We start from the raw sequence: 27,672 nt of genomic DNA, 5'->3' as shown, positions 1-27,672 counted from the left end.
ATCTGTTAAACTTGTAGCCTGAGTTGCCAGTCATATTCAGTTGACTAACCCTTGACCTCATCAACCCAGAAAGTGGGTAAGTCTATCTTGGGTTTTCCCTTTGTTCTCATTTGTCTTGTATTATGTGTGCCTGTTATGTCAGCTCCACCTGGCCCCTGCCATTTATGGGCCCTCCACCTAGACTTCCCATGTATCTATATATACCATACTTGTAGATACCAGAAACCCTCAGTCAATAATCAACTAAAGTTTCCTCCCTTTCTAGAAGACTCTTCTGTCTGCAAATTAGGGCCCTGATGTGCTACTGGGCACAGTGCTCCTGGGTTGAGTCACTGAGGCTGAAGCCCTCTGAACACTGAGTCATATCTCCCACTTTGAATCTGGTCTTTGACAGATTGGGTATGTACAGATATGACAGTGTTGGGATTTGGGGCAGGAGCACAGTAGGAGAAATACAGTCACAACATTATGGAACAAAACCCCTGTATGACAAGTAGAAATGCAAAGATAGAAGAGTTTGAATTTTTATGACTTCATATGACAAATGCAAACATAGAAAACTAACAAAAATATTTTGAGCTTAGCATTAGTAAGACAAAATGTTTGGGAGAATTTGTAATATTAGAGTAAAAATGAAGTCAATCTTGACCATGAAATCGACCAGTACACCTCCATGGAAACCACTTTCCCATGTAACAAGGAAATGTACCATAGAACAAAGGTTCCAAAGGAACCAATGCAAAAACTGGTGTTGTGTTTATGATAAGGAATGTAGATGACCAAGAAATAAACTCAATAAAGGTAATTTCGGGAAAAAAATACAGATAGACAATGGAGAAAGAGCCAACATTAGTTGAAAATGAGGATGATGTTCAAAAATGAGTGCAAAGGACAACCAGTAATGACCGAGACGAGTGTTATGGCTCATTGGAAAGGGAGGGATCGATTCACGATGGACGAAAAATTTCGCAAATTTTCACAGAAAAAGATCCACACAATATTCACTAAACAGTTAAATAGTATCAAAGCCAAAGAAAGCTCAGGGAAAGCTGACATTCACAGGAAATCCATATGAAAAATATATTAAATTCTGTCCTAGTGTTCAGACCAATCAGCCCAGTCGTTGTGAAGTTATGATATCCACAGATTTCAGACCTACCACAGCATTCTGCACTATGTATGTCTGTCAGAAACAGAGTTCAAGGGTATTTGCAGGAAGCAGAGTGGAGTATGGTGGTGTGAGTGATTACTTAGCTGATAGGTTACTCCATTGCAAGTAGGGCTCCTAGCGGATCAGATGATCTGCAGATATCCACAACTGCATCCGGAAATTCATGGATCTGGTTTTGGATTTTCAGAGGAAAATATCCACAGTTTTTAATCTGCGGATTTGCAGATTATCTGCAGATTTATCACATGATTTATTGCTTGCAGATATGCAGGAGATCTGAGGCAAATAGGGGTGAAATTCCCCATATTTACTGTAACTCCTACTCTACTGTGGCTTTTGAGAGGATAATATCTGCAGTTTCTAGTCCACAGATAGGCGGATTATCCATGGATTAAATATATCCCACTTTCCTAGATACCCCTCCTATGTTTCCATATTTTCTCCCAATTTTTTCAAGTCCTATATAACCACCCAGGCCCGTTATTTCCAAATTTGGCATCTGACACCCATCTTTTGTGCCATTTTCCCCATATCTCTGTCAGTTCTCCACCAATATGGACACATTTGGTATTGTTAGAAAGCTCTCATTAGGGCCGTTCTAACAAAATATAATTTTATAACGTATTATCTATAATCCACGGTTGATTTGCATATCCACGGATTTCTAACCACCAGATACGGTTTTTGTTTCAAACCTCTAAAAATCCACAGATTCTGATCCAGGTCCAGTTTGATCCGATCCGCTAGGAGCCCTAATTGCAAGGCATCAAGGAGGTTGGACTTCAGCTTGAATGACTCAGTGGAGCGTTGTAGGTGGGATAATTGCCCACATGCAGAGCCAACTCGGACACCTGTTTCCACAATTAGGAAACCACTTTCATTCACGGCACGAATTTGGTATCTAAAAATAGTGCTAATTCTTGCGATTCTAACGATATCAAGAACGTCCCAAACGGTGGAGAATTGATGGAGTTCTGCATTGGACAGGTTAGGCATGGCAGGTCACGAGTACGTGCAGGTGTGGGAATCTCAAGCAGCAACCCAAAATTCCAGCCTCACTCATTCCCACAGCGTCTAATAAATTGGTGAAAATGTTTATTGGCTGTGTGAGATCTATCTCCGGCTGCATTTTTAATTTCGGCTCTTAATTCCATAAAAATCGCTTATTTTCTTATATTTTCATATTTCACCATCATTTTTCACTTATTGATTGATTTTCTTTTATTGTTACTGATACTTTGTCGATTATTTCGCCTAATAAGGTATGCAGGTGCCATATTGCACCAATATTTCCCATCTATTATTTCTTATAATCTTGTACATACCAGATCTTTGAAAAGAAGTTCTCCCCTCCCCCAATTTCTCTAAGGTGCTAGGACATGCTAGAGTTGGAGTGAGTGAGTGGAATTCCAACAGTAGGAATAAGGGCAGCTGTCTAGCTCACAATGAGTGAGTAGTGGATGCTGAGCCCGGACCTTGCAGAAATCCCAGAGAACCCACCACGGAGTTTAAGGATTGAGCATAGCAAAGTCAAGAGAGAAAGTAGAGTGTTTGGAGAGTTTGGCCCCACGAGCTTAGTCAGCATAGAGAGCTGTGAGCCCTCTTTCAGCGTTGCACCATGCACTCTAGGCTATCCTGTGTTTCAGGCTAGTGGAGGGAACCTTGTGGTGATGTTTAACCCAGTGAGGGTGAAGCTAGAGATGAAACTCAAGATGAGAGGACTTGGGGGGGGGGGGTATTCTAGTTGATATTTGAATTGAGGTACAAAGGTAGTAATTTACAAGGTATAAATATGAGAGGGAGAACATAAGAGGGGCTGGTTGGTCTGGTGCCTGAATGGGAGGCAGAGCAGTGAGCACAACAAACTAAATGAGAGATGAGAACTGTCAGGGAGCAACCTGGGGTCGAGAGTGCCTGGATGTGTCACCTGGCACTGAGGACCCAATAGGGTGTAGCATGGGCATGCATACTAACAGGCCCAGCACAAAAGGGCATCCCTGGCCACTTAGGCTAAAGTGGGAAGTGTGTTATTATTATTAACAGGGGGAATGTAAGCTACTTGCCTAAAGTGGGAAGTTGAGAAGAAGGTTACTTCTCAGTTCCCACTTAGGCTGTGTTTATGTACAAGGATTTGGGGGCTCCGAGGTTGGTATCAGCAGAGTGGAGGTAATCAGGGATGGCCAGAGGTAACAGGAGGTGGTGGTGGAAGATGGATATGACACCTGATCCCAATTTGACTCCTGGACCCTTTCCACCACAAGGAAAATCTATGTAAGGCAACTCCTGTGCAGACTGTGCACTTAGTAAAATCCTCCACATAATCCTCCACATGCACCCCAGATATCTTCAGTGACTTGCATTTCCAACACATAGTGTATGGGAAAGGGGCTTGTGCAGGCAGAGATAATCTACAATGGTTTGTAAAATCTTGAAAATCTTTATAAGCATTAAACATCCCTGAAAAACACCACAGCAGAGCATAATTCTATAAATGCTCGAAATCATTGAGAAATCACCATTACATTGGCAATTCCCCCACCTTGGCCCTAATTTCGATTTATTTTCCTGTCTACTATTTATGTAAATAGCCATATCTTCCCAGGGCACATACACATTGTTATCAGGACATCCTCAGATTTCCCCACAGTCCATTTTTGGCAGCAAGCCACATCACCAGGATGTCCACATTGAAACAGGCCGTTTAGGCCCTATTGTCATATCCATACAATCCCAACCTCCACTCCGGGCTCCCGGAACTCTGAACCTGACTTCCAGAGTCCTACTTCCCTTCTGCCACCTCCTCCTTGCCGACTTCCAAGACGTTATCCCACCTCCGGCTCCAACACCACCTTCGTGTCAGAGACGCGTCCGGGGTAGAGGGGGTCCGGATGTATTGCCCGGCAGAAGGGCCCTCACGGGGTGCAAACCGGGCGTGCGTTGTAGGAGAAATAATATTCAAAGAATAAAACAATGATCTATCAGAATAGTCAACGAACAGGTGACAAGTTCAGACGTTTAACAGATCTCATGATCTTTATGAGACTGGACAGACATTAGATCATTATAAATTATCTACACCCATGTAGTATGAGATTTAATCTACTACAATCATGCCTAGAACTTGGCATAGGTGTAATATTCAAAGAATATAACCCTACAACAAGAAAATAGCACATAGACGGCAGAATAAGAAGGAACATTGGGAAAGAAATGTGAATATCTCGGGAACCAGTAAACTTTTGACTGTAATCTTTTTACCATCTGAAAGGACTGTTTTTTAACTTTATCCACGGTTTTGTTTCATTTTAAAAGCTTCAAAACTGACGGAGATATCGCTCAAACGGCGAAACACCTTATAATTCATATATATTTATTTGCTAATTCTTACAAAAGGTAATGTGACTCAAGGGAAATATATTGGCGCCCGGAAGTCTGGCGGACCGAATACCATATGATAGAGTATTTCCCGGCGCGGGCGGACAGTTTTTGATCGCATCAGAAGAGGAGAAAATGCTAAAAAACCGGATCTTGTATATTTTCCCATGATTCATCAAAACTTTTTGATTTTAAGCTCAAATAAATCGGAACAAAGGAATGATTGATGATCTGGATCTCGGATCATAAGCATGAAGTAATTCAGAAGTCCGCGGATCAGTTAATTAATTGGGAAGGCTCTAGAACATTAGTAATGATGTGGCTTCACAAAAAGGGGTCAATTAGAGAACAGTCTAGAAAGTTCCTTTATAGCCGAGTCATTTCTAAAGATAACCGTTCGTAATTAGGGCGGTGTAGAGCATAGCTTCAGCGCTACAAGATCCCGCTAAGATCGGCCCAAAAGACAAAGAAATGAATTACTTATTGCTGAGTCATGTCCTAAGTCCATTATTAAGCTTACACAGCCCAAGCCCCTATATCATTCTAGAACTATCTATAATACAAATGTAGCACATGTAACTAGTGCGAGGCGTGGGAGTAGAGAGGCCTCTGAAAAGCATAAAAGGCCGCCGCTTCTGCCCCCTCTCAAACCTCAGGTAGAAATAAAAGTTTAATTCTCCTCACCAGTGGTTGGTTCATTTGCTCCAAAAGATAAAAGCAAATATTAGTTGTTAGCTAATATAAAACTAACACGTCACTCTAAGCGTGAGTTAGGGTCAGTTAGACACAGCTGAACAAAAGTGTCATAGTGAGAATTAGTGAGAATTTGGTGGAGGGACTTCTTAATTGAATAATCTCTCAGCAATACTTGGTTATCACACCACAGGAGAAAAGTGAGCGATCCTGAACCTGCTAGATAACTAGCACGCACTCTAAGCGATAGAAAGAGCAGTTTGGTCACTCCTGTATTGAGTAACATTTATTGCGGAATTATTTTATTAGCAGTTTTCCTTCAGTAAATTATCAGGAAAATCACATCCTACTGAAAAGTGGTAAATATAGGTGTTATATTGACTAGAAATCATAGTAAAGTCAATATAGAATTTTATCCATAGACGATCTATACGTCAGGTGAGATCGTTGGGGGGTGTTTATTGTTGTTTAGACAGTGAACAATCATATATTTGGCAACCAAAACACGGTCAGTACGCAAATCAGCACAAACTCTAATATCGTTATTGGACGTAGGAAACTGGTTACATAAGGTGATCCAGCTCCGCTCCTTCAGTGTGCTGGCGGGTCCGGGGAGGGACAGCAGTCCCTGGCCACTTAGACTGAAGTGGAGAATGTGTTATTGTTATTAAAAGGGAAAACTATACTACTTACCTGAAGTGGAGAATGTGAGAAGAAGGTTACTTCTTCGGTTCCCACTTCAGGTACATTTATGTACATGTGGCTTGAGTCACATGACGAGTGCCACGTCACCCTCGGAGGCAGCCGCAGGCATCTGGGTATCCCCCGGGGGATCCCGAGAGCGTCCGCTGCATGCGCGCGTGCTGGGCACAGCGGGGAGCCGTCTGGGGTGTGTGGGCCGGACGGGTCAATAGTACATTGATACAAAGGAAGGTGGTCCGTGTAGATAGAAGGAAATAAACAAGAAAAGGAAGATGAGGGGAATGGGATAAAGAAAGGGGAAGAAAGAGAGAAAGGAAAGGGGAGGAGAGACAGAAGGAGGAGGGAGAGGGTTGGACAGCGGGGAGCGGGTGTGGTGTGGCCGGGTGGGTCTGGGTGGACCCGGGTCAGGCGGGTGTGCCCTGACACTTCAGTCTGACTCCAGAACATTCTGGGTCCGACCTCATCCTCGACACCTTCCAGACGAGCATGCAACACCTATGCTCCCGACTCCGGACCTCCGCTCCGGAATCCCGTTTGCGTCTCCATCTCCGGAACCTCCGGTCTTAGCTCCGACCTCGGACTTTGACCCCACCTCCGCTTATACCCATTGTATTGGTTAGCTCATTCCATTTAATTATGTTTGCCAATATTCCGGAGTTTAACTTCCGAGTTCGGACTTTCTGGACTTATGTCGGACCTTGCAACTATTGCATTGTGTCAGGGCACACACCCTGACTAGCCCGGACCCGGACCCGTGTCCGGACCCGCTTCCACCCGCTGCGCTTCCTGCATGCGTGCATGCTCCGGGCCTGGTTCCCACTCCTTCATGTGACTTCCGGGTATCCCCGGAAGTTTTCCTGATATGGTGGCCACTGTGGGAAGATGAGAAGGTAGCTTCCTTCTCATCTTCTTACCCACAGTAGGTTGTGCCCTGGATAGGGCTGGTTACACCTCAGGGCTGTGGACCATAGGGGAGGGTCATGGGGACCCGGGAGTCGTCCCCTGACACATTGCTCCATTCAATTCCGCTATTCTTCTTCATTCCTATTTAGGCTGCTGCTTCCTTTCTATTCAGTCAGCAGGCCATTCCCCACTCCCATCCTCCTTCCTTCCTCCTTGGGCCTTGGCCCTTCACTCCTCCTTTGGGAAACACCATTGAGTCAAACACTTGACCCTCGGTGTTGTTCCTCCTTCCAGCTCCCTTTGTCTGCTTTCAGAGTACCCTTGCTCCTTTTGATTCCGGACCCCTCCTTATATACAATGTACATAGTAACTTGTAACCTCAGTCCGAAATCGACCTGAAATGCCCCCAAGAGACTTTCCCTCTGCTAGATCCGAAATTAGGGACCCCCAGGACGACCAGCAATGGCACAGCACTCCGCCTGAGTCACTGAGGCCGAGGTCCTTCCACACTAAGTCTCCAATTCCACTCTGGAATCATCCGCCCTTGCCCAGTTCTAACACCTATTTGAAGCGTAAAAAACACCCCTTGATAGGGTGGGTTAATTGGCTGACTAGCCCACCATTGGCATTGGACTCCCAATCCTAACTAGGGGTGCCGAAGTTCATAAAGGACCGGTTTGAACCGGTCCCGGACCAGGGACCAAACCACAGTTCGGTTCGGGCTTGGTCCTGTGGCGGTTCAGTTCTGGTCCTCTAGGTTGAGAGGAAAATCCAAACCGGTCCCAAACTGAACCGGACTGCAGGACCGCTGAAGATTTCAATCTTATATCGTGTACATATAAGCTGCAGAAGCATTAATAAAATATTTCATTTGCAATTTTACAGTGTTGAGTTTACATTCGGGGTTGGCCAAGAAATCGCTATACAACTTTGCCGTCACAACTTGTTAAATCCTACTAATGGAGACACTCTCTGGTGGTGAAAGTGGGTGGCACATGGACCCTGAAAACCCAATGCTGGGTCCGGATGGTAATTTGTGTGATGCTGCTGATAAACCAGATCAATTTGTTTATAGCCCTTCGGACATCTGATCCCATTGCCCCCCCAATTCTGAAGGCTACAACCCAAATGATGATTTGCTGACTATTCATCACACTCCTAGGCCCAAGTGGATTGTGAAGCAAATCATGCACAAAAATCCAATTGAGGCATTGGAATGGCAAAAACTCACTGCAAGGAACAAAAAAATAAAAGGGCAACCAAGCTTCTTCCTACTGAAATGTCCAGGGAATCCTCAGTATCAGATGGAGAAGTAGCCAAAGAACAAGTCAGTTTGAAGAAGCACAACAAGCATGGCCACAGGAGGAAAAAACGAGCTCGAACTGACGATGCAGCAAAGATTCCAGCACCCATGTCTGGGTCTGAAAATGAGGTGGATCAGGACAGTGATGACAAGATTGCACCTGGGGCCAATGAAGATCCAGAGGAGTTTGCCCATGGAGATGCATGTGCTGCCAAAGTGTGAGGTCTTTGGGGTTGCTCAGCACACAAAGCCGTAAGTGATACAAGATGATGTATTTTACGGTGGTGTGTAAGCGGTTCCCCGGAGGTTCCCGCTTGTCCACGTGACTATATCTATCTAGTTTACATGTGACTCGGGGTTCGGGGCTATTGCCCTGACATTCTCCCCCCTTGCGTTGCATATGCGACGCATACAAAGTTGATAGTGAATAAAAACAGAATTTTGATAGTTGGTTTACATTGAGTTTGGAATTATCAATGAGTGTTTCTGTTGTCGCCACTTTAAAGTGGGCGATTTTGTACATGTTGGTGAAAGGAAGAGAAGGGGTTTGAATGAGTGTGGGCCGTTACTTTGAAGTGAACGGCGATACATTGGTATCGCAGGGAGAGAAGAAAGAAGTGGTGGAGTTTGTCGAAAATGGATTTCGACCCAAAGGTTGTATTTCTTTGGTGTTCCTCACTTGTTCTGTGAGGGTTCGTGTGTAAGTGGTGTTTACACACGAGCGGTGGTGGGTGTGGGTCTTTTGGCGGAGTGGAGATTTCCGCAATTGTTACTTGCGGTTCCTCGCATACAGTATTGTGTGCGGGGCCTCGAGTTGGGGGGGTGTTTTCACGGGCGCCTCGATGGCGTATTACCGTGTCACTCTCCCTTCTCTCAAGGGTGGATTCATTGCCCCGGAGGAGGGTTTTCCTCCGGGTTGTTCATCTGGACATCCGATTGCTGCGTCGGATGCGATGACGTAGCCTGGGCTACATTGTCGGGCTGTGGGCTCGACGAAGTGGGTGCTCCCTGGGTGGGAGCGGGTTGTTGTGTTCCTGAGCTGCTTGGCTCAGGTGTAGAGTACGGTAGGTTTACCGTTCTTCCCGTGGGGAAGGATGGTCGTTGGGCTGGTTGTCCAGCTCGGAGACTTGCGTCTCTTTCCCGGTATTTGGAAGCTTTCGCTTCCCGCTCCGCCGTTCTTGCGGCACGTTCCTCAGGAGTTCTGAGTGGTTTGAACTGGGACTTTAAGTAGGCAGCTTTGCCTAGACTTTCCCAGGAGATTTTTCCCTTGTTCTCCGGGAATTATATTCCTCCGCGAGTCTTGCGATGCTCGGGAGTCCCAAGAAGTATTTCTCGGTTTCCTTCGCTTTTTCGCGAAGGGTTCTGTGTACCTTGCCGCTTTTGAAGGCGGCTTCAGCCTGTTCGTACCAGTGTACGAATTCTTTCCCACTCACGCTTGTCCACCAAGCGTATGCGGCGTCATGCGCCGCTTCTGACCCCACTATTCTCCTCATGGGGAAGTTGGGGTCGATTGTTATGTCGACTGGAGCTTCGACTTTGCCGAACTCGTTGAGTTCGGCGGTCTCGTATAGCATGTGGACACTTCCCTGCAGGGTGGCTTGCCCATAGGGTGCTGAGGTACTCAGTGGCCCGCCGCCTCTGGCAGTGGTCCCCGTTTTAGGGTCTGCCGTCGGTTGCCTACCACTCTCCCTCTTCCCCTCGACATGGGTTTGCCCCTCTGAGGGCGGGCCTTTATGCAACCCGGACAGGGTCGCCTGCCCATGGGGTGGCGGGATAGTCGGTGCCCCACCCCTTGATGCGCTAGTCCCCATTTGGGGTCGCGCCTCATGAGGCCTGGAACCGTATCCCCTCCCCCTGACCTGGGAGGCCCCCGTCATGATGGGTTTGGCAGCGAGGTCTGCCAGTGCGCGTGCCTCTCTGAGCTCGCGTTTCAGTAATTCGATCTCCCTTTTTTGGAGATCGACTTCTCCCTCTGCATCTTTCAGAGAGTCAAAGATGCCCTCAGCATCTCTTCGTGCTCTATTGTATTCGCGCCTCCAGTGGGCGCAATGGTCGCAGGCGTCTTCTGACGCCCTCGAGTTATTAGACCGTGCCCGCTTGGACGGTCTGGACGAGGAGCTGCTGTCGCTCCCTCGTCTCCCTCCTACGAGGGACTTCATTTCTTTCAGCTCCTCACGGAGTTGACCTGTCTGAGCAGCTACCGCTGACGCGATGGCTGATTCCCAGCCTGCATTTGGCTGGGGCGTTGTTGGACCTGGGCCGAATTGGCTAAACCAGGGGTTGATCTGGCCAGGGAAGTTCCCTGGGGAGTATGCCTGGGGCTGCAGCAGCAAATGCTGCCCCTGGAATGGCGCTTGTTGCGCCATCGGTGCAGTTTGCACCGCGTATGGTTGGAAGCCTCTTTGGGGAGGCTGGGGGTGTGCGATGCCTGTTGGCAACGCGGATGGTTGATGGTTCGCAGCACTCATTTGTGCTGCGTGCGTCGTGTAATCCATGGCGCTTATCTGCGCCTGGTGTTGTTGTTGTTCTGGGGAGCCTTGCTCCCCGGGTTGTCGTATTTCGATATCCGGCGGTTTGTTTGGATCGAACCGAGGGTTGCCTCCCCCAGAGAACGACATCTCGTCGTTATGTTACTCGTGGCGGTGGGAGGGGTCTTCGTTCTTGTGTGCATGGGATTCGCCGCGGTTGTGTGTTCTTTTGCACGTGAGCCTGTGGTTCACGTGGTCTAGGCGAGTTGCTTGCCTAGCCCATGTGATTTCTTGTACATGGTGTGGCTGTCCGGGCGAGTTACTCGCCCAGAACTTTCCCACGCTCTTGGCTGTGGGCCATCGTCCCTCGGCTTTACTTCTTCCGCCTCCGTTTTTGGGGGCGTAATAATGCCGAGAGTTCCCTGTCTTCTTTGATAGGGAGTTTTTCTGGTTCCCTTACATTTTGTAAGGTGAGGTACTCGTCCAGGTGGACGAGGTCGTCGCAATTTCCTAGGGGTTCCCATGTGGTGTCCCCTAGTTCCCATTTAACCTTAAACCAGAGTTCGTTGTGAACCCACGCGTGGTTTAGGATTTCGCGAACTACTGCTTCGCGATCAGGGTCTTCCCCGAAATCGTAGAATATGTTTACTTCCCTATTTGGGAAGGTTTCCTGGTCATTCGGCTCGTGAGGTGCTAGCCGGGATACATGGAATCTTGGGTGGATTCCGCGTTGTTCAAGTTGTGGTGGCAACTTGAGGACGTAGTTGGACGTTTCTGGAAATGTTTCCAGGATTTCATAAGGCCCTATGTATAGGGGCTTTAGTTTTCCTGCCCTGCCTTTGGGTAGGTTCAGCTTATCTGTGGATAAGTATGCGAGCTCGCCTTTTTTCAAAGGCGGGTCCGGGCGTCTTTTCTTATTCGCCTGGATTGTTTGAGCAGCGCGATTATGTATTATCGCGTCGTGTGCTGCCATGAGGTTTTCCTTCGCTTTTTGAGCAAAGTCGTTTATTCCCGGGTAGTCCGAGAGTGGTGCTGTTAGGCACATTTTTGGCATATGGCCGTAGATTAATTCGAACGGGGCAAATCCTGTCGATGTGTTCGAGCTCGCATTGATCGCGAATTCCGCCATCGACAGTTTCGCTGCCCAGTCGCGTTGGTCTGGTCTAACCATCGCGCGTAGTATTTGTACTACTTTTTGTATCATTCTTTCCGCTTGGCCGTCGCCTTGCGGGTGGAATGCAGTTGTGAATTTCAACTGTACACCGAGTATTCGGTGTAGTTCGCGCCAAAATTTTGACGTGAATTTCGAGTCTCGATCTGATATGATCGAGTGTGGTAGACCGTGGAGTCTTACAACTTCACGAAGAAATACGAATGCTAGTTCTAGTGCGTTCGTTGTTGTTTTTATTGGAATTAGGTGGACGTTGGACGTCAACCTACAGATGATTACCCAGAGGTAATCATATCCCAGGCTTGTTGGGAATGGACCTGTGAAGTCCATGGCTATTGATGACCATGGTGCCTCGGGGGTCGGGAGTGGGTGAAGCATTCCGGGATTTCTCCTGGTGCTTTTCTTGGTTGTTTGGCAAGTTCCGCAAGACCTGCAGAACTTGTGGGTGTCTTTTCTCATCGACTTCCACCAGAAGTGTCGACGGAGGGTTTCCACTGTTTTCTTGGATCCTAGATGTCCAAGTGTTTCGTGGATGCTCTCGAGGATTATTCCCCGAATGGACTTCCTTTCGTAGTTTCCTTTCGGGACTACTATCTGGGTCGTTCCTCCTTCTCCAAGTCGGGTTATCAGTCCGTCTTTTACGGAGAAGTTTTTGAAATTCCCCGGGTTCTCTAGGATTTCCCGGTGGATCTGGCTTTTCAAGTATCCAGATTTTATTGCCTCAATGAGGTCTTTTTCTTCGAATTGTTTTCGAAGGTTCTTTTCTGGAGTTATGATTTCTTCCAGATTTTGGGCGCTCCCCCCTAGAGCTTCCTCTAGGGTGTTTTTCGCGCGTATCGCTGCGAGTCTCTTTTTCTCTGAGTTTTTACTCAGGGTACTGCTTAGTAGCAGTTCTTCGTATTCCTCGATTCTGTCGGGAATGATATCTTCTGCATTTTTGTCCAGGTGGATGTCCGCCGACACATAATCGTCGAAATGCAGATCCTCGTCCGTTGACGAGTCGTAGTATCTTGAGAGTGCATCTGCCACTTTGTTTTTGTGGCCTTCCACGTATTTTATTTCGCAATTGAAGCTTGTGAAAAAGGCTTGCCATCTCAGGTGTCTTCCTGAGTTGTGGTTTTTCGCTTTGAAATATTCCAAAGCTTTGTGGTCCGTGATTACTGTGAATTCACGGCCTCCCATGAGGTCGTCTTGCCATCTCATGAGCGCTTCGAGGACACCCAGTGCCTCGAGCTCGTAGGCGAAGTACCTACGTTGTGTGTTGGTGAACTTTTTGGACATGAATGCGGCCGGGCGGCAAGTCTGCCACCTTTCGCCTTGTCCAATTAATGCACCCATGCCCGCTGGGCATGTGTCTGTTATGACCCAGACGTGGAGTTTGGTCCTCTCTTCTTCTGAGAGGCTTTCCGGTGGGTTCCACTGGACGGGCTTCAGGATCGGAGCCCTACATGCTAGACGTTTGATTTCGTCGAAGCATTTCTGGTGGAGTGGTGTCCACCTGAATGTCTGCTTGTTTGAGCAGATTGTTTGCAGTGGTCCTGTGTAACCGCTGACGTTTGGCATGAATATCGATAGATATTCTACCATTCCCAGGAATCTTAGGACTCCTGTGTGGTCTGCTGGCTCTTGCCAGTTGCGGATTTTTTCCATTTTATCCGCTTGAGCGTGGATGCCCTGTTCGTCCACTCGGCTTCCTAGAACGTCTAGGATTGGGGCAAATGGCTGGAATTTTTTCCGGCTTATGTAGAATTTCGCCCCTTTTAGGCGAGTGAATAACCACAATAGTGCTTTATTGTGGTTTTCCACCGAGCTTGTGCTGGTGAATATATCGTCGAACCAGACGTGTAGGCGTCTGCCTACTTCTCCTCGTAGTTCCCAGGTCAGTGCGCGCTGGAAGGTGCAGGGAGCGTTGCAGTCTCCTTGCTGCATCGTGTTCGAGTTGTACGTCCCGTGGGGCGTGGAGAATGTCATCCTGTGGACGTCATCTGGATCCACGCGTATTTGTTCGTACGCGTCCGACATATCGATCTTTGATCGGTATGTTGCTCTGGCAACTGATTCCTGGATCAGTCGCATGTCTGGCATTGGTGTGACGTCGAGGATCGTGTTTGAGTTACGGTTCCTCGCGTCTATTACCGTGCGCAAAGATCCATCTGCTTTGCGGATGCACAGTAGCGGGCATGCTCGCTCGCTGTTCGCGGGATACCACCATCCTGCTTTTACATAGCGATCTATTTTGGTCGCTAGTGCTTCCTGCAGTGCTGTGGGACATCTCGGGGTAATTTCTTGTTCGGATCCTTCAACGGGATTCGATGGTTCACTTCCCTCAGGGGAGGCATTTCTAATGGCGCTGGCGCCATTACGGTTTCAAATTTTTCTCTCCACCACTCCCTGAGTATTTCGAACTCGGGGTTGTTCATGGAGAGACCTTCCAGGTGTGGTACGTCTGGAAGTTCTAGTCCTTCCGGACTAGGATTGGGCCAACCTTCAGGGTATTTTCTTGTGATTACCCTGAGGTGTGTCTCAGTCCCGCCTCCCTGTCAGGGGGGCTTCTTTTTTGGTTGTTCTCGGGCTCTTGCTCGAGTTTTCCCTCCGTGTGATCTCGTCACACGGTCTTCGCTTATTCCAAGGGTGTCTATGTTGCCCTTGTTCGCCGTTCTCACTTTGTGGGACCGGAAGTCTAAGCTTACCTGGTTTTTGTTTAACCAGGGGGCGCCGAAGATGGCGTCGTACCTGTCGATGTTAATTACATCGAAGTAGTGTTTTTCTACGTGGCCGTTGATCTCAACGTCCACGTTAGTTCCGAACAGGATCTGTGATCTTGTTCCTTTCGTCCCCATTTGGAGGACGACTGGGTTCTCCAGTTGAAGGATTGGGATGTGGACCGCGCGGACAAAGTCCGGCGATAAAGCGTCCGTTTCGGCTCCACTATCGAATAGCGCATAGGCTTTTATGCCTGCTATTTTTATGTGAGCCGTTAGCGTTCTCTTTGTTGAGAGCGGTCTGTTTACGGGGTATTTTCCCGCGTCTTTTGAGATGCGGAATTTCGCATCAAATAAAGGGGACTGGGTTTCGATGGACTTTTGGTCCTTCTTCCCTTTGTCCTTGTTTTCCTTGGGTACTTTGGTGTATTTCCCCAAGGCGTCTTTTCTTGGTGCTTCCACCAAGGCTTCGGCGACTTTTTCGTCTGCCGTGTTTTCTAACTGGTGTGCTACAGCCAGTTTGATTTTATAATTTATGTCATCGTGGTCGACGACTGACATTGGGCCCATTCTTATGGTCCCAACGTTGACTTCCTCACCCTCTGAGTCAGGTGAGTATTGAGGTCCTTCGTATGGGTCCTCCACTTCGAAGCTTGATGCTTCGGAGTTACCAGAGTTGTTCTCTGGTTTCTCATCTGATGAGCTTTTTGACTCTTCATCTGTTGAGTTCGCGATTTCCATGGCAGCTATACGCCTTGGTTTTTCATCGCTCATTATATTGTGTCTTGGGCAATCTTTCGTTTGCCCTATTTTGCCGCATTTGCCGCAAATTGGAACTGACTTTTGGTCAGTTTTCCTCGAGTTTTTCGAGGATGTATCCTCTTTCCATCTGGGTTTCAGCTCTTCCGCTTTCTTTCCTGACGGGAGGGCTTTGCCGCGGCTCGTTGTTGCCGTGGTGGTTGTTCGGGTATAGTACCCTGATTTGTAGGCTGAAGACATCTTCAGCCCGTCAATTATCTCGTCTACACAAGATATTGCTTTTAACATCTCCTCGTTTGAGGAGAAGTCTGCTCTGATTCTATCATGAGCAATCATTTCCCTCTTCCATTCGAGGGGAATGTAGTTTAAGAACCTGGCGTTAAAGGACGCCTGGTCTGGCGGCGTCACCATTTGGGACGCTGCTTTTGACAGTTCTAAGTAGAACTGTTTTAGGCCTTTTTCCGCTTCGTATTTGACGTTGCGGTATTTCTTTGTCGCGTTCAACGCGGCGGAGGCTTTGATGAAGGTTCTCATCAATATGTTGAGAACCTCGAGGAACATGCCCTCGTCTCCTCTGAGGAGAGTTTCGTCTCGGAGTCTAATTCCGAGGTCAAATGCGGGTCCCCCTAATCCACGAATCAAGCAGTCCAGGTGGACTTCGTCGAATTGGGGACCTTTGCATCCTCGCGAGGCGAGGAATCCCAGTAGTTCTGTGAACCACTGCCAGAACGATTCCATGTCGTTCTCCCCTGACCATTTCTTGTCAGGGAATGCCGGCCCATTCTTTAGGGCTTTTGGCTTCACTCCTTCTGGGTAGGGAGTGAGTATTCTCACTTCGGCCATTCTTATGGCCTTTTCGTACCATTTCTCCAGGTACTCTTCTTGCTCCCCTGCCTTTGCGGGGTCGCTGTCCAATGGAGATCTCTCCTTTGGGGGGTTTTTGCTGGGGGGAATCTTTCTCGCAGCATTTCTTTGGTTTCAGGCGAATTCGCCTGAAGTTGTATTTGTATTCTCTCATTGTTTTGAGAGGGTATGAATGCGTTACCTCTCTGTTCGAGAGGTCCGTCATAATTGGATGTTTGGCCGAACCTTTGGTACGTGCCAATTCTCCTTCTGATCTCTGAACGATGTCTTCTCTCGGCATCGTCTTCTCCTATCCTTGGGAGAAGGATCTCCTTAGCGTCTCTGTCGAGTCGCTGGTGATATTCCAGTGTGCTTTCACTGGTGGTTCTTTTCGTGAATTTTTCACGAGTTCTATTTATGTCCTGGACCGTGGTCCAGGGGTGTTTATTTGTTTCCTCACTTTTTTGTGAGGAGTTTATTTCCTTCAGCAAATCTGTTTGTTCGCTGATTTTTTCTGTCAACGCGTCGATTGCGTTGGCCATTCTTTCTAGAGTTATCTCTAGACGAGCCGTGCTATTATGGTTCGTTTCCTCGATCTTTTTCTGGATCGAGTTTATCGCGTTTATTATGCGCGATTCCTGGTTTTCCAGGAGGAAGTTTGGTTGGGCGAGCAGTGACTCTCCCCAGTTGACATTTCCGCTTCTGGGAGTTCCAGAATGGGTTCTTGGAGTGAACACTCCACGCTCGCTTTGTTTTGGCGAGGCCGTTGCGGAGGGTGCTTCCCTTTCATAGAGGGGTCTGTTCGCTGGTTTCTCCTTATTTTTACGTAAGGCTTCCTCAGCGAACTCCCTCATTTCAGTTCGCCTCCTCCTCATTATCTCGGAGACCTCCTCCGAAGTTGGCGACCTTGCCTTGTCTGGCATGGTGCGTGGGGGTGTAAACAGCAGAGGCTCTTTTGGAGCTTCCGCGCTCTGAGAGATCCTGCTCTCAGGGCGTATTTTCGCGCCTTCTCGGGCTTTCAGCCTGAGAAGAAGTTGATCTTCACTTTCCGTCCTCCATTCGGACGGAACCTGGAACAAGTCCAGTAGTTTTTCGGATAGCCGACGCGGGGTTTCTTCCCTTTGTTTCCCTTTGTCTGCCTTTAGGGCTTGACTTGGGGACGTGATTGGGAACTCTAGGGGATAGTGGGGCCCTGGGGTTTCCTGCGGCTCTATCCGATCAGCTTTTTGGGCTGATCGTTCGGCGCTTACGCGTTTTTCGCGCAAGTCGATTACCTCGTGGGGAGGTAAGGGATCTTCCCCAGCTTGGGTTAGATCGGTTTGTTGTGGAGTTCTGGGGGTATTTTGCCCCGCACTTACTCCACGTAAGTTTCTAAAGTCTTCAGGGACCAGCCCTGAAGTGGTTGCTTTTCCCGGATCGCGTTGATCCTCGTCGTCATCTGACGATGGCTTTTGGTTTGAATCTCCCATGATGGGAGATTGCGGTTTCTTAATAAACCGCTCGCTTATTTTTAACGTCGCTGCAGATGCGACCTTGCCCTTGCGGGCGTGTTTAGGCGCCATAAGCGCTTCCGAATCAGATGTTGAGATTTTATAGTTGTGGGTTGTGTTGTAAAACACACCTCATGCACTTAAAAAAGTGTGAGGTCTTTGGGGTTGCTCAGCACACAAAGCCGTAAGTGATACAAGATGATGTATTTTACGGTGGTGTGTAAGCGGTTCCCCGGAGGTTCCCGCTTGTCCACGTGACTATATCTATCTAGTTTACATGTGACTCGGGGTTCGGGGCTATTGCCCTGACACAAAGCCCTTGGAAAGCATGGCAGCTGCAAGACCTCGAAACTGTGTTTACTGAGGTCATCCAGGATGGGCAAGAGAGCTATCGGGTATGTCAAGTATGCCAGTAAGTCTCAATATCTATCAATCCACTAATAAATGATCACTTACACACAAAAGATCGGCTTATGACAAAGGGAGACAATCAAAACAGTTGACACCACACTTTTCTGCTGGTTCCGGCTCCAGCACACTTCGCAGGCACATTTCCCATAGTGGGGGAGAGCACTGGGAGCTCTATCTGAAGCTGTCATATCCATCCCCGGCCATCGACTTCCGATCCCTCCGATTCCTCCGGTTTACTTCCGCTCCTTCCTCACTAACCTCGGAGCTCCCGTATTCCGCAATCCCCTCAGTACCCCTCGATGGTCACCATCCCCTCCTTTCAATTTATTACCTACACCTCCCTAAGTACGGAGCCCTGAAGGCTTCCGGACAGCTCCGATGTCCGCTAGCGCACCCCCGCCTCCGCTGGACAATACACTCGCTTGCCCTGCAAAGCCCACCTTCGGGCCTATCCCTCCTTTCCGTTTCTGGGTTATTGCCTGCCTTTCTGCTAACCCCGTAACCCGACTCATCGGTAATATTCAATTGGCTAATGTCTAAACCCCGTTAGCTCGGCTCCGCCATTTGCGGACCCGCCCTCGCTGTAACTATATATACTTAACTTGTACATAGGTTACACTCCAGTAATAAAATCGACTAGAGTTTACCCTCTTCAGTTCTGGTGGCCAGTTAGTAAGTTAGGGCACGGACGTGTTTACTAGGCACAGCGCTCCTGGCATAAGTCGCTGAGGCTGAAGCCCTCCGTCACGGAGACACTCCTTCGTCTCGACCTGGTCTCTGACAGAAGCAGTGCAACTCCCTTGGGATCCCACCTGACAATAGAGCAATTCCTGATGCTGTAAGATTGGAGCAAAAGCAAGCTCTTGTTGCAAGCGAGTGAGTGTTTGAATTCCAATTCATTTCAGCACTAATCCCTCATGTATCACAGGAAAAGCCAACAAAGAATCACACATTTCTATTGCCCAGCTGACGATGAGGAACCATGGTCTGTGGAAGGCCTGCTGCATTGGGTCGAGGACCTAATCATCGAGCATGATCTGGCAAGTGTGCTTTTTGGCTATATGGCAACTGACATCAACTACAAACAGGGCTTTGATTTGGTTGACTCAGCATCATTTCGTGGGCTAATGAAGTTCCAGGCACATGGGGGCCTCAGCACTACATCACGCTACAAGGACAAGGACCTTCCTCACAGAACAAAAATGACGCAACTTGTTCTTGCACATGCAGAAACTGTCACAAAAAACTTGAAGAGTAAAATTCAGGTATGTCATCACCGCATGGGAGTCACTCATAGATATTTACTATATGATTATAGGAAGCACCTGGCCTTGTTCACTTCACCTTCGATGCATGGACCTCTGCAACTATGAGGGGTTTTCTTGGTACAACATGTCACTTCTTGGACACCAAATGGAATGTCCACTCTGAGCTAATGTCCTTCCGTGAGCTTGATGGACCTCACACAGGCGAAAATATTGCGAATAAATTGTTGGCAGAGATCACTAAAATGGTACCAATGATGAAGCCAAGTGTTCAACTAATTCTCTACTCATCCAAGTTTGATACTAATCATTCAACGTAATTACCTCATATATTGGGTACATTACATCCAACAATGCATCAACAAATGATGCAGCAATGCACGTCATGAGTGAGATTCTTAGTGAGGAACACAACACACGATGGGATGCAAGCCATTACCATGTTAGGTTTGTCATGTTTGTCATGCTGAACTCTCAGCTTACGTAGTTAGTGCATCATCTAGATGCATGGCCCATATTGTCAACTTAGCACAACAAGTGTTTATTTGTGCTCTCACTGGCAATACTGATGGTTTTGTAGAAACTCTCGGTGGCAATACTGGTGATGATGATGAGATTGAGCTGGCCACAAGCGGACTTGAGATTCCTATGGATGGGGGCACTTTGATCGGGCCATTGTTATCCCGCATCCGGGCCCTAATTGTTCATGTGAGTATGATTCTACTGTGACAATATCCCATTCTGACATACAATTGCAACAGATCCGAAAGTTGCCTGGCACAAAACTTTATTTGAGAGAATGTTGTGCCAAGGTATCCATTAAACCACTGGAACTCGTGATGTATGGGAACACACTGGGGGTCATGGTTGATCCTTTTGAACCGATTTATTGAATTGCGGCCAGTGCGACGTTACCTTAAGTTATCAAGTTATTCTCTCATAACCTTGCTTTTCTGATGATAGGCTATTATGCATTTCATTGAACATGCTGACCGCAAAGACTCCGTACCAAAGGCAAAGGGTCGTACACCTAAATACAGTGCATGGGTGTTCAGCGATAATGATTGGAATATGATGGAAATAATCAGAGACGTGCTCAAGGTATGCTCCCACCACTTTTCTCTGCTAAACACACATAGCAACTCTTGGTTGCGGGTCATGCCCAACAATCATTCTCCGGGACTTCGAAGGCTTCAAGTGCTCCATACTTACTCTCAGTCTATGAGGGGCTGATTACAACTTGGGAGGGGATGTGAAAAAACCCGAAATATACCTACATCTATGATGCACTCAATGCTGGCATTGCTATTATGGGTAAATATTACGATGAAATGGACATGTCACCTCTTGCCGTTCTCAGCACAGGTATGAAACATCTTGCATAAATCAAAACATCTACTTATTGCCTACACTCTATCTAGTTCTTGATCCTGTCAGAACTGTGCGAAGCTTTGCTGATGGTAGCTGTAGGCGACTGAACGTTGGCTGCTAGTGATACCGGCATTACACACGACCGAGCTTTAGCGAGGAATAACCTCACCGATCTCGAGGCCAAGGCTACTTAGGCGAGTGAGCCAGGATTTCGGCTTCAACGACTCGAGGAGGAGCATTGTGTGCCTCATTCTCGACGTGGTCCTGATACTTCAGAAGGTCGGAGGTCTTACAGGGAACAGAAGTAAGCTTAGGGGGGAATTTCTAGTTGATTTCGAACTACAGTACAAGCACTAGTTACAAGCTGTATATAAGTGCTAGGGAACTGAATAGAGAATAAGTCGCCAGATCTCATGGAGATTGCGGGCGGAGAAAAGAGAAAGGAAAACAAACAAGGAACATGTGTTCAAGACAGCGAAGGTCGAACGTGACCTTCGCTGCAAGATAACAGGGTGCGGTGAAACATGGGACAGAAGGTTGCGGTGCTCTGCACCGCTAGGTTGTTCAATGACAATTAGGAGAGGGGTCATGGAGAAGTGGCGGGGAGTGTGTGGGGAGTGTTCAGGCATGGGAGAAGGTCGGGGAGGAGGTCGTCTGACTCCGGGGAATGCCAGGTCGTGACAGATCCGATGACAAAAAATTCCTATATCAACCATTATTTTGCACCACAATACAAATGGACTGCGATGCAAAGTGTCCGGAATGTTGTATGTTACTCCGAACATTCAGAGCTTTGCTGTCACTGATGACTACAAGTTTATTGAATATCATTCTACCTACATGACTCGGTCCACTGCCTCAAATGGAACCAGGATGATTGGAGGCGATGTTGTATCTATAGCAACCACTCCCTTGACTGATGAAATACCCTATGGTCTTTCTCGCCGTCTTGCAGCCAGTCAAGCTCGACAAGCTCAAGAAATAGTTAGTGACGATCCTGGTGCAGAGCTCACATGCTATCTTAGTGATCCACTTGAATTACCTGGCACCGACATCCTCAACTTCTGGATGGTAAGTATTGTTTGCTGAACTAACCTATACTGATTCCCAGAAACATATCCAGTCCTCAGGTCCATTGCCCAAGACATACTCTCGGTCCCCGCATCTTCTGTCCCATGTGAAAGGGCATTCTCTGCCGCAAAACACACTGACAGCGACACCCGGAGTCGTCTCACCCCTCTGCATCTCGGTGCTATCCAGATCGCCAAAGCCGACATACAACGGAATCGCCTTAAGGAAGACAAGGAGAGGAAGGCTTCAGAGGAAGCGAAGGTTCAAGAGTGGCGGGAATTTGAGGCAAATTTTATCTTGGATCGTGCGGAGAGAGAAGGAATAGATCTTGAGTTTTGATGCTCAGTTGATAGTACTAGTTCCCACTATACATACTATCGTACACACTCTCTTCATAATAAGATTTCCGGGACGGTCTCAGGACCGAACTGAACGGTCCCAGGACTGTAACCGCGGTTCGGTTTGGTTCGCCTACGGTTTGGTCCTGGTTCGACAGGACAGCGAAATTTGGGACGGTCCCGGTTCTGGTCCTCGAAAAATCACTCAAAGACCGAACCGAACCGGACCGTGGCACCCCTAATCCTAACACGTTCTGTTTGTCAGTTTTTGTGTAAGAAAAGCTCAAATTCCATTCATTCACACGGCATGCATAACTGACGGAGCATATATTGTATATATGTTGGCATCAAGGGTCCCGTACATGCTAACCACCGAGCAATGACCTAGATAGGAGCTAGCTTCAAAGCTTTCTAACCTGGCCAGCAGCGGATCCAAGCGCCACAAATGCGCCTCGTACTGCGCCTGATGAGAGCTTTTACGCATGGGGACTAGCAGCGGCACTTATCATCGGAGTAGGCACGTGCTGATGATGCGTTTGGAACTCAGTGAGTTACACTATGTAGGTTCTGTACCACGGACTAGGAACAGGGATTATCGAGTGGCTGGAGAAACGATGAAGCGACTGTGGGAAAGGGAAGCGATAAATATGACAGGATTCAGCCCGAAAAGGAGTGAGCTTCTAATGGGCGCCTCCGAAGACCAAACCCCCATTATAGAATAGCAGTGATGTCCCGTTGTTATTCGGACGATATGTGGAAATTTGGGTGAGGTACTATATATATGCAGATGGGAATGAGCGCACTTGGCCGAGACTGTGCAGGAGATTGGAGTGTGGAGAGGATCGTGGGGGGCGGAATTGGGGGGTACATTAGTAATGTGTGGCTTGGCTGTTCCTTTTTCACCCGAATCGCGCTGGAGAAGCAGCTGAAGCATCTGGAATGATGGCGTGATGCCGATCTCATCAACCAGAGAACTATGTAGCACAAAGGCCACAGCATATCCAGCTTCAGACATTAGTTTAAACCTTGAGGCTGTTTATCAGGGCACACGTGGGTGGTGGTTTCCAAGCGGGAGGAGAACGATTGATTCACTGATTACTACTGGCAGTTCACTTTACCTTTCCCGTAACGTTCATTAAGGGCGAGCAACCTCTAGTTGATACATATATGAGAGTAGCCGGGCGCCGTGCTGCCAAACGCCCCCTTCAACTCACACCGTTCTGATCACTAGCCGCACCTACACCATGCCCAGTGATCCTAAATCTCGCCGCTTTCCCTCCTGGTTCAAGAAGCGCCAGCACCCTTCTCAGCCTCCTGATAATCGGTCGCAGGTCTCAACTCCACCCGCCTCCAACAACCAGATCATCGGGCCTGCCATTGCACATGACAGAAGGAACGACAACGACCATAGTAGCCTCCGAGTCGCAGGACTGCATTCTGGTGCCCTCGCTACTATAACGCCCGCTCTTCTACTTCCGGGTGGCACCTTACAGAACGATACCACGGAGCAACGGACATCTTCTCGAGACAAGCTACCCAGGCTATTTCAGAGAAATCCCAGTCCCAGTCCCGCTCCCAGCCGTCGCAACCAATCAAGCACATCCCAATCCAAACAATTTATGTCGACTGCTCTCGTTCAGACGCCCGCGAACGACTCGCGGCCGCCGCTGTCCCCTCCCACCGAAGTGAATACCAATTTCCCACCAATGATGGTCGGCAATGCACTTGCCACCGGTAACCATGACTCGAGCATCCACACGCAACAAGAGTCTGGACCGTCAGTCCCAACTACTTCATCGGTGCCAGCGGAATCAGTGCCTCGTAGATCCGATGGCGATCTGAAGAAAACGATCATCGGCACCACCAAACTACTTCTCGAAACTGCGGCCGCTGGTCTGAAGTTCGCGCCCATCGCTCATCTCGATCAGATCCCAAACACGCTCCTGAGATGCATTCAAATCTATGAGGTTTGTGAATCGTCTTGATCTTGATCATGATCGCCTCCATACCTGCTTCATCCATGTAGAATGTCATTGGCAACACCGAGGAGCTGAACCAGTTATGCATCGTAATTCAGCAAGCACAGGAATCGGTGGTTGAGCCCCTCCGAAAATGGACTGGAGAAACTCCTCCTGAGCTAAAGTCCCTAGTGGAGGAAATCTGCGTGTATGCACCTCGTCCCCTTCGTTCACAGTTACTCATTCTGTTCGTAGGTCTTTGCAAAAACAAATGGAGATCATTGGATCAGTCCAGAAACAACATGTCGTCAAGAAGACCATTCAGGCGTCCGACATAACGCAGCAAATAGCCAATACCAAGAACTGTCTGAATGATGCCATTCATCGATTCGAGGTTTGCATGCTGAAGATTTTTCAAATGGTCGGATGCTGACTCACGTTGCGCAGCTGAGATCATGGACATTAATTCTGCTTCGTATCGAGCATTCATCTGTTCAATGTATGTGTCTATGTGTGTGCTTATAGCTTGTCTAATCACCGATGCTTCCAGCTGAGCTATCAAGACTCAAGAAAGTCCCAGCTGAGCACACGTGTGTGACCAGCAAATCAGAGTGTCTTCCTGGGACGCAGGTGAAGATACGAAAATCCCTACTCAGGCACCTGAAGAATACCGAGAGCCGATTTGTTTGGTTGAGGGGCTCTCCTGGAACAGGGAAGACTGCAATCTCTATGAGTGTTGCATCCACTCTTGAGAAGCAGGGTACTCTGGCAGCATCATACTTTTGGGATAAGAATCAGAGTGGAACGGGCTTGGATTCAATTGAACAGTTCCCCTCTACCCTTGCCCACCAACTTGCATCCTTCAATGAGGACTTCAAATTGTCGCTCGTGAGATGCCTTCGGAAACCAGCTTTGGCCTCAGTTCAGAATTTTCCTCTGGAGAAACAAATGAGGACTCTGGTGATTGAGCCGGTGTGTGAGTTGAAGGATATATGGTCTTTGGGCAAGGATCGTGTTGTCATCATCTTGGATGGCCTTGATGAGTGTGGGAATCAGGAGACACTCAAATCCTTGATGATGCTAGTTCTTACCCTTCAGGAGCTGCCACCAGCATTTGCTGTACTAGTCAGCTGTCGCCCTGAGCCAGGAGTCATTTCAGCTTGGTCTAAGGCTCAAACCAAGGGTTTTATCATACCATGTGAAGACATGGACAACATTGTGTTGGATGCAGCTTTCTCCACAGTGCGGTGTATGGTGGTGGATGGGCTTCAAGACCTCATTAGTGAATCTCCATGGAAACCAAAAGAGGGGGAACTCACTGATTTTGCTCGGGCTTGTCAAGGGTTGCCTGTTATGGCATCTATCCGGGTTCGCGATGTCAGCCTGCAGACACGACGTGGCCGCACCTTACAGTCAGTGTTCCAGGAGTTGCTAAACCTCACCAATGCACCTGCCAACCTCAACTGGGAGTACTTGCGAATTCTTCGACAGGCCTACATGCTGGATTCATCTGATATTCACCCAGATGTAGCCAAGAAGTACCGCCTAGTGGTGGGCACAATTGTTGTGGCATGTGTGCCAATGAACATTCCCTTTATGTCACAGCTTTTCAAGCTTGCCAAAGATGAGATCTGTGCAACATTGGAACCAATCAGCTCCATTGTCAATCATCCCTTAGGGGATGCTGATTTTGTCACCTTATATCATGCAACAGCAAAAGAATTCATCCTGGGAGAACCAATTGGCAATGAGAAGGACCAAGTATTCTTCATTGATGATGTGAAAGGGTATTTCATTGGATTGCCACTCCTTCAACTCTTCAACAATCATTGTGAGCAGGATGGATTTGGAGTACCTATGGATCCCCCTTTAGGAGATAAAAGAATATGGAGGGAATTTATGGTGAAAAAGTGGGATTATCGCAGTCACTTCTCCTATGTTATTGATTGGTTACCCTGGCACCTGGACCCTTTACAACTTTTTTCACAAGAGTCCAATGAATTGCAGAACGAGTTTAATTCCTTCATCACACAAAAGCACATCTTGACTTTCATGCACCTGCAACACCATTTGACAATGGGACTATCTCTCTCATTTCCTCACAAATTTCTTCAATCTAATGTAAGTCTAAACTATTCATCCAATGCTTGTCTGATGCCATTTTTGATAGAATCACAACTTAATCCAACTCCTAAGAGGTTTGGATAAGTTAGCTCTCACTGCTGCAAGGGCACCATGGCATCTGTATCGATCAGACCTCCCTTTTGCCCCACCCTCATCATCCCTTTACAAACAATATGGCCATCTCTCTGATCCTGTCCAGATCTTCTCTGCTTTTGGCGAGTTCTCAGGCAGTACCATTCCATTAAGTGAGGGTTTGCTTAGGGCTCAAGAGATCATGCAGTCAAAGTTGAATGAACAAGGGGGGGTCAACAAATCAGGCAAGGAATCAGATGAGAGCATGATTGACTATGAGGTGGAATTCCAAGACCCTGATGTTTTCAGTGGCATTGTGACATGTGCTGCACTCTCCCTTGATGGTCACTATGTTGCACTTGGATTTGGCAGTGGAATCATTGAAGTGGCTGATATCGAACACCAGTGCACAATCTGCCAATTTCAATGCTATCCAGCCAATCTCCCAGCCTGGATTGAATTTGTCCATGGCAGCCACCGAGTTGCCACTGAGGATAACAATGGAAATGTGAGAGTCCTTGGTGATGGTATGACCCCAGTGAACCTTGGCACTCTTCCCACTGGTTACTATCCAGCTGGAACCATGACTTCAGATAATGGATTATTTGTTGTGCGAGTCCCACGAAATCTTGACAACCCTTGGTATGACAACATGATGCTCATATCTGTTTTGGAGATCCCATCCATTAAACCCCTTGCCTCTCCTCCTTTTTTCCCATCCTCTCAATTCAATAGCAGGAAGTTAGCCATTCCTCACCGTCGGACACTTGGTTTCTCCCCAGGGGCACAATATGTTGGGGCTTTTGATGGGACTCAGGCTGTTACCTGGTCAACAGAATCATGCCAGTGCATTGCAGGTTATCGGGTGACAAACTTCAATTATTGGATTATTAATCCTAATGTCCCTCTGACATGCTCATATTTCATCCCTGATCCTATATTTACTCAAGCCACTCATCCCTTGGCAGAAAGCAACACAGCTTGTGTGCATCATTCTGATGTACATGGCAAGTCTGATGAGTCCTGGATCAGGTGCCCATTTTATGATTTCTCACCAAGCCATTCAGAGGAGAGGATTCCACTTTGCCGTTTGCCCACTGCAACAAGAACCCCACTGATCAATTCTAGTTCATATCCCTTCCCATTGACTTTGTGGCTTAATGGCAGAGATGAACTCATGCTCCCAAGGGGCTATCAACCAATCAATTCCCAGCAAGCCTGGTATGGTCATCGAGTACCATCTGATCCTTTAAAGCTTTATCGCCCTCAATCCAGCAGGGATGGAACCCGATTTCTGGTACAGGGAGAGTTACGGGCCCCAATTGTTGTAGACATTAGCCAAGTTGTTTAGTATTCAGCAGCACACTGTTTATTTCTTGTCACACTCTTGACTATACTCTTATTTGATGACTGTTTAGAATTGTGGAGTCTCGAAGTGTAATATATACCTAACATTAGGTTTAGTGAGGTGATGGGTCTTGT

General features: G+C 47.8%; 2 protein-coding genes across 2 annotated transcripts; both read left to right on the top strand.

Annotated features, from left to right (window-relative positions):
* Positions 1–19,641: 19,641 nt before the first annotated feature.
* EI90DRAFT_3013955 (uncharacterized protein) lies at positions 19,642–20,512 on the top strand (the record flags this gene model as incomplete). Its single annotated transcript, XM_039056718.1, has 6 exons — positions 19,642–19,703; positions 19,735–19,742; positions 19,837–19,964; positions 20,018–20,068; positions 20,220–20,357; positions 20,396–20,512. The coding sequence occupies 6 exons, from the start codon at positions 19,642–19,644 to the stop codon at positions 20,510–20,512; spliced, it is 504 nt and encodes a 167-aa protein (XP_038919655.1).
* A 2,675-nt stretch (positions 20,513–23,187) lies between these two features.
* On the top strand, positions 23,188–26,243 carry EI90DRAFT_97281 (uncharacterized protein). Its single transcript, XM_039068311.1, has 7 exons — positions 23,188–24,003; positions 24,063–24,202; positions 24,250–24,388; positions 24,442–24,493; positions 24,545–25,904; positions 25,985–26,115; positions 26,165–26,243. Exons 1-6 carry the CDS (start codon positions 23,281–23,283, stop codon positions 25,992–25,994), a joined length of 2,424 nt encoding a protein of 807 aa, XP_038919654.1. The 5' UTR covers positions 23,188–23,280; the 3' UTR covers positions 25,995–26,115; positions 26,165–26,243.
* Positions 26,244–27,672: the final 1,429 nt, after the last annotated feature.

This window comes from Cantharellus anzutake (genome assembly GCF_015039405.1).
Source record: "Cantharellus anzutake strain C23 chromosome Unknown EI90scaffold_10, whole genome shotgun sequence".
Classification (NCBI taxonomy): Eukaryota; Fungi; Basidiomycota; class Agaricomycetes; order Cantharellales; family Hydnaceae; genus Cantharellus; species Cantharellus anzutake.
The sequence above is the reverse complement of the archived record's forward strand: the minus strand, read 5'-3'. Positions and strand labels throughout refer to the sequence as shown.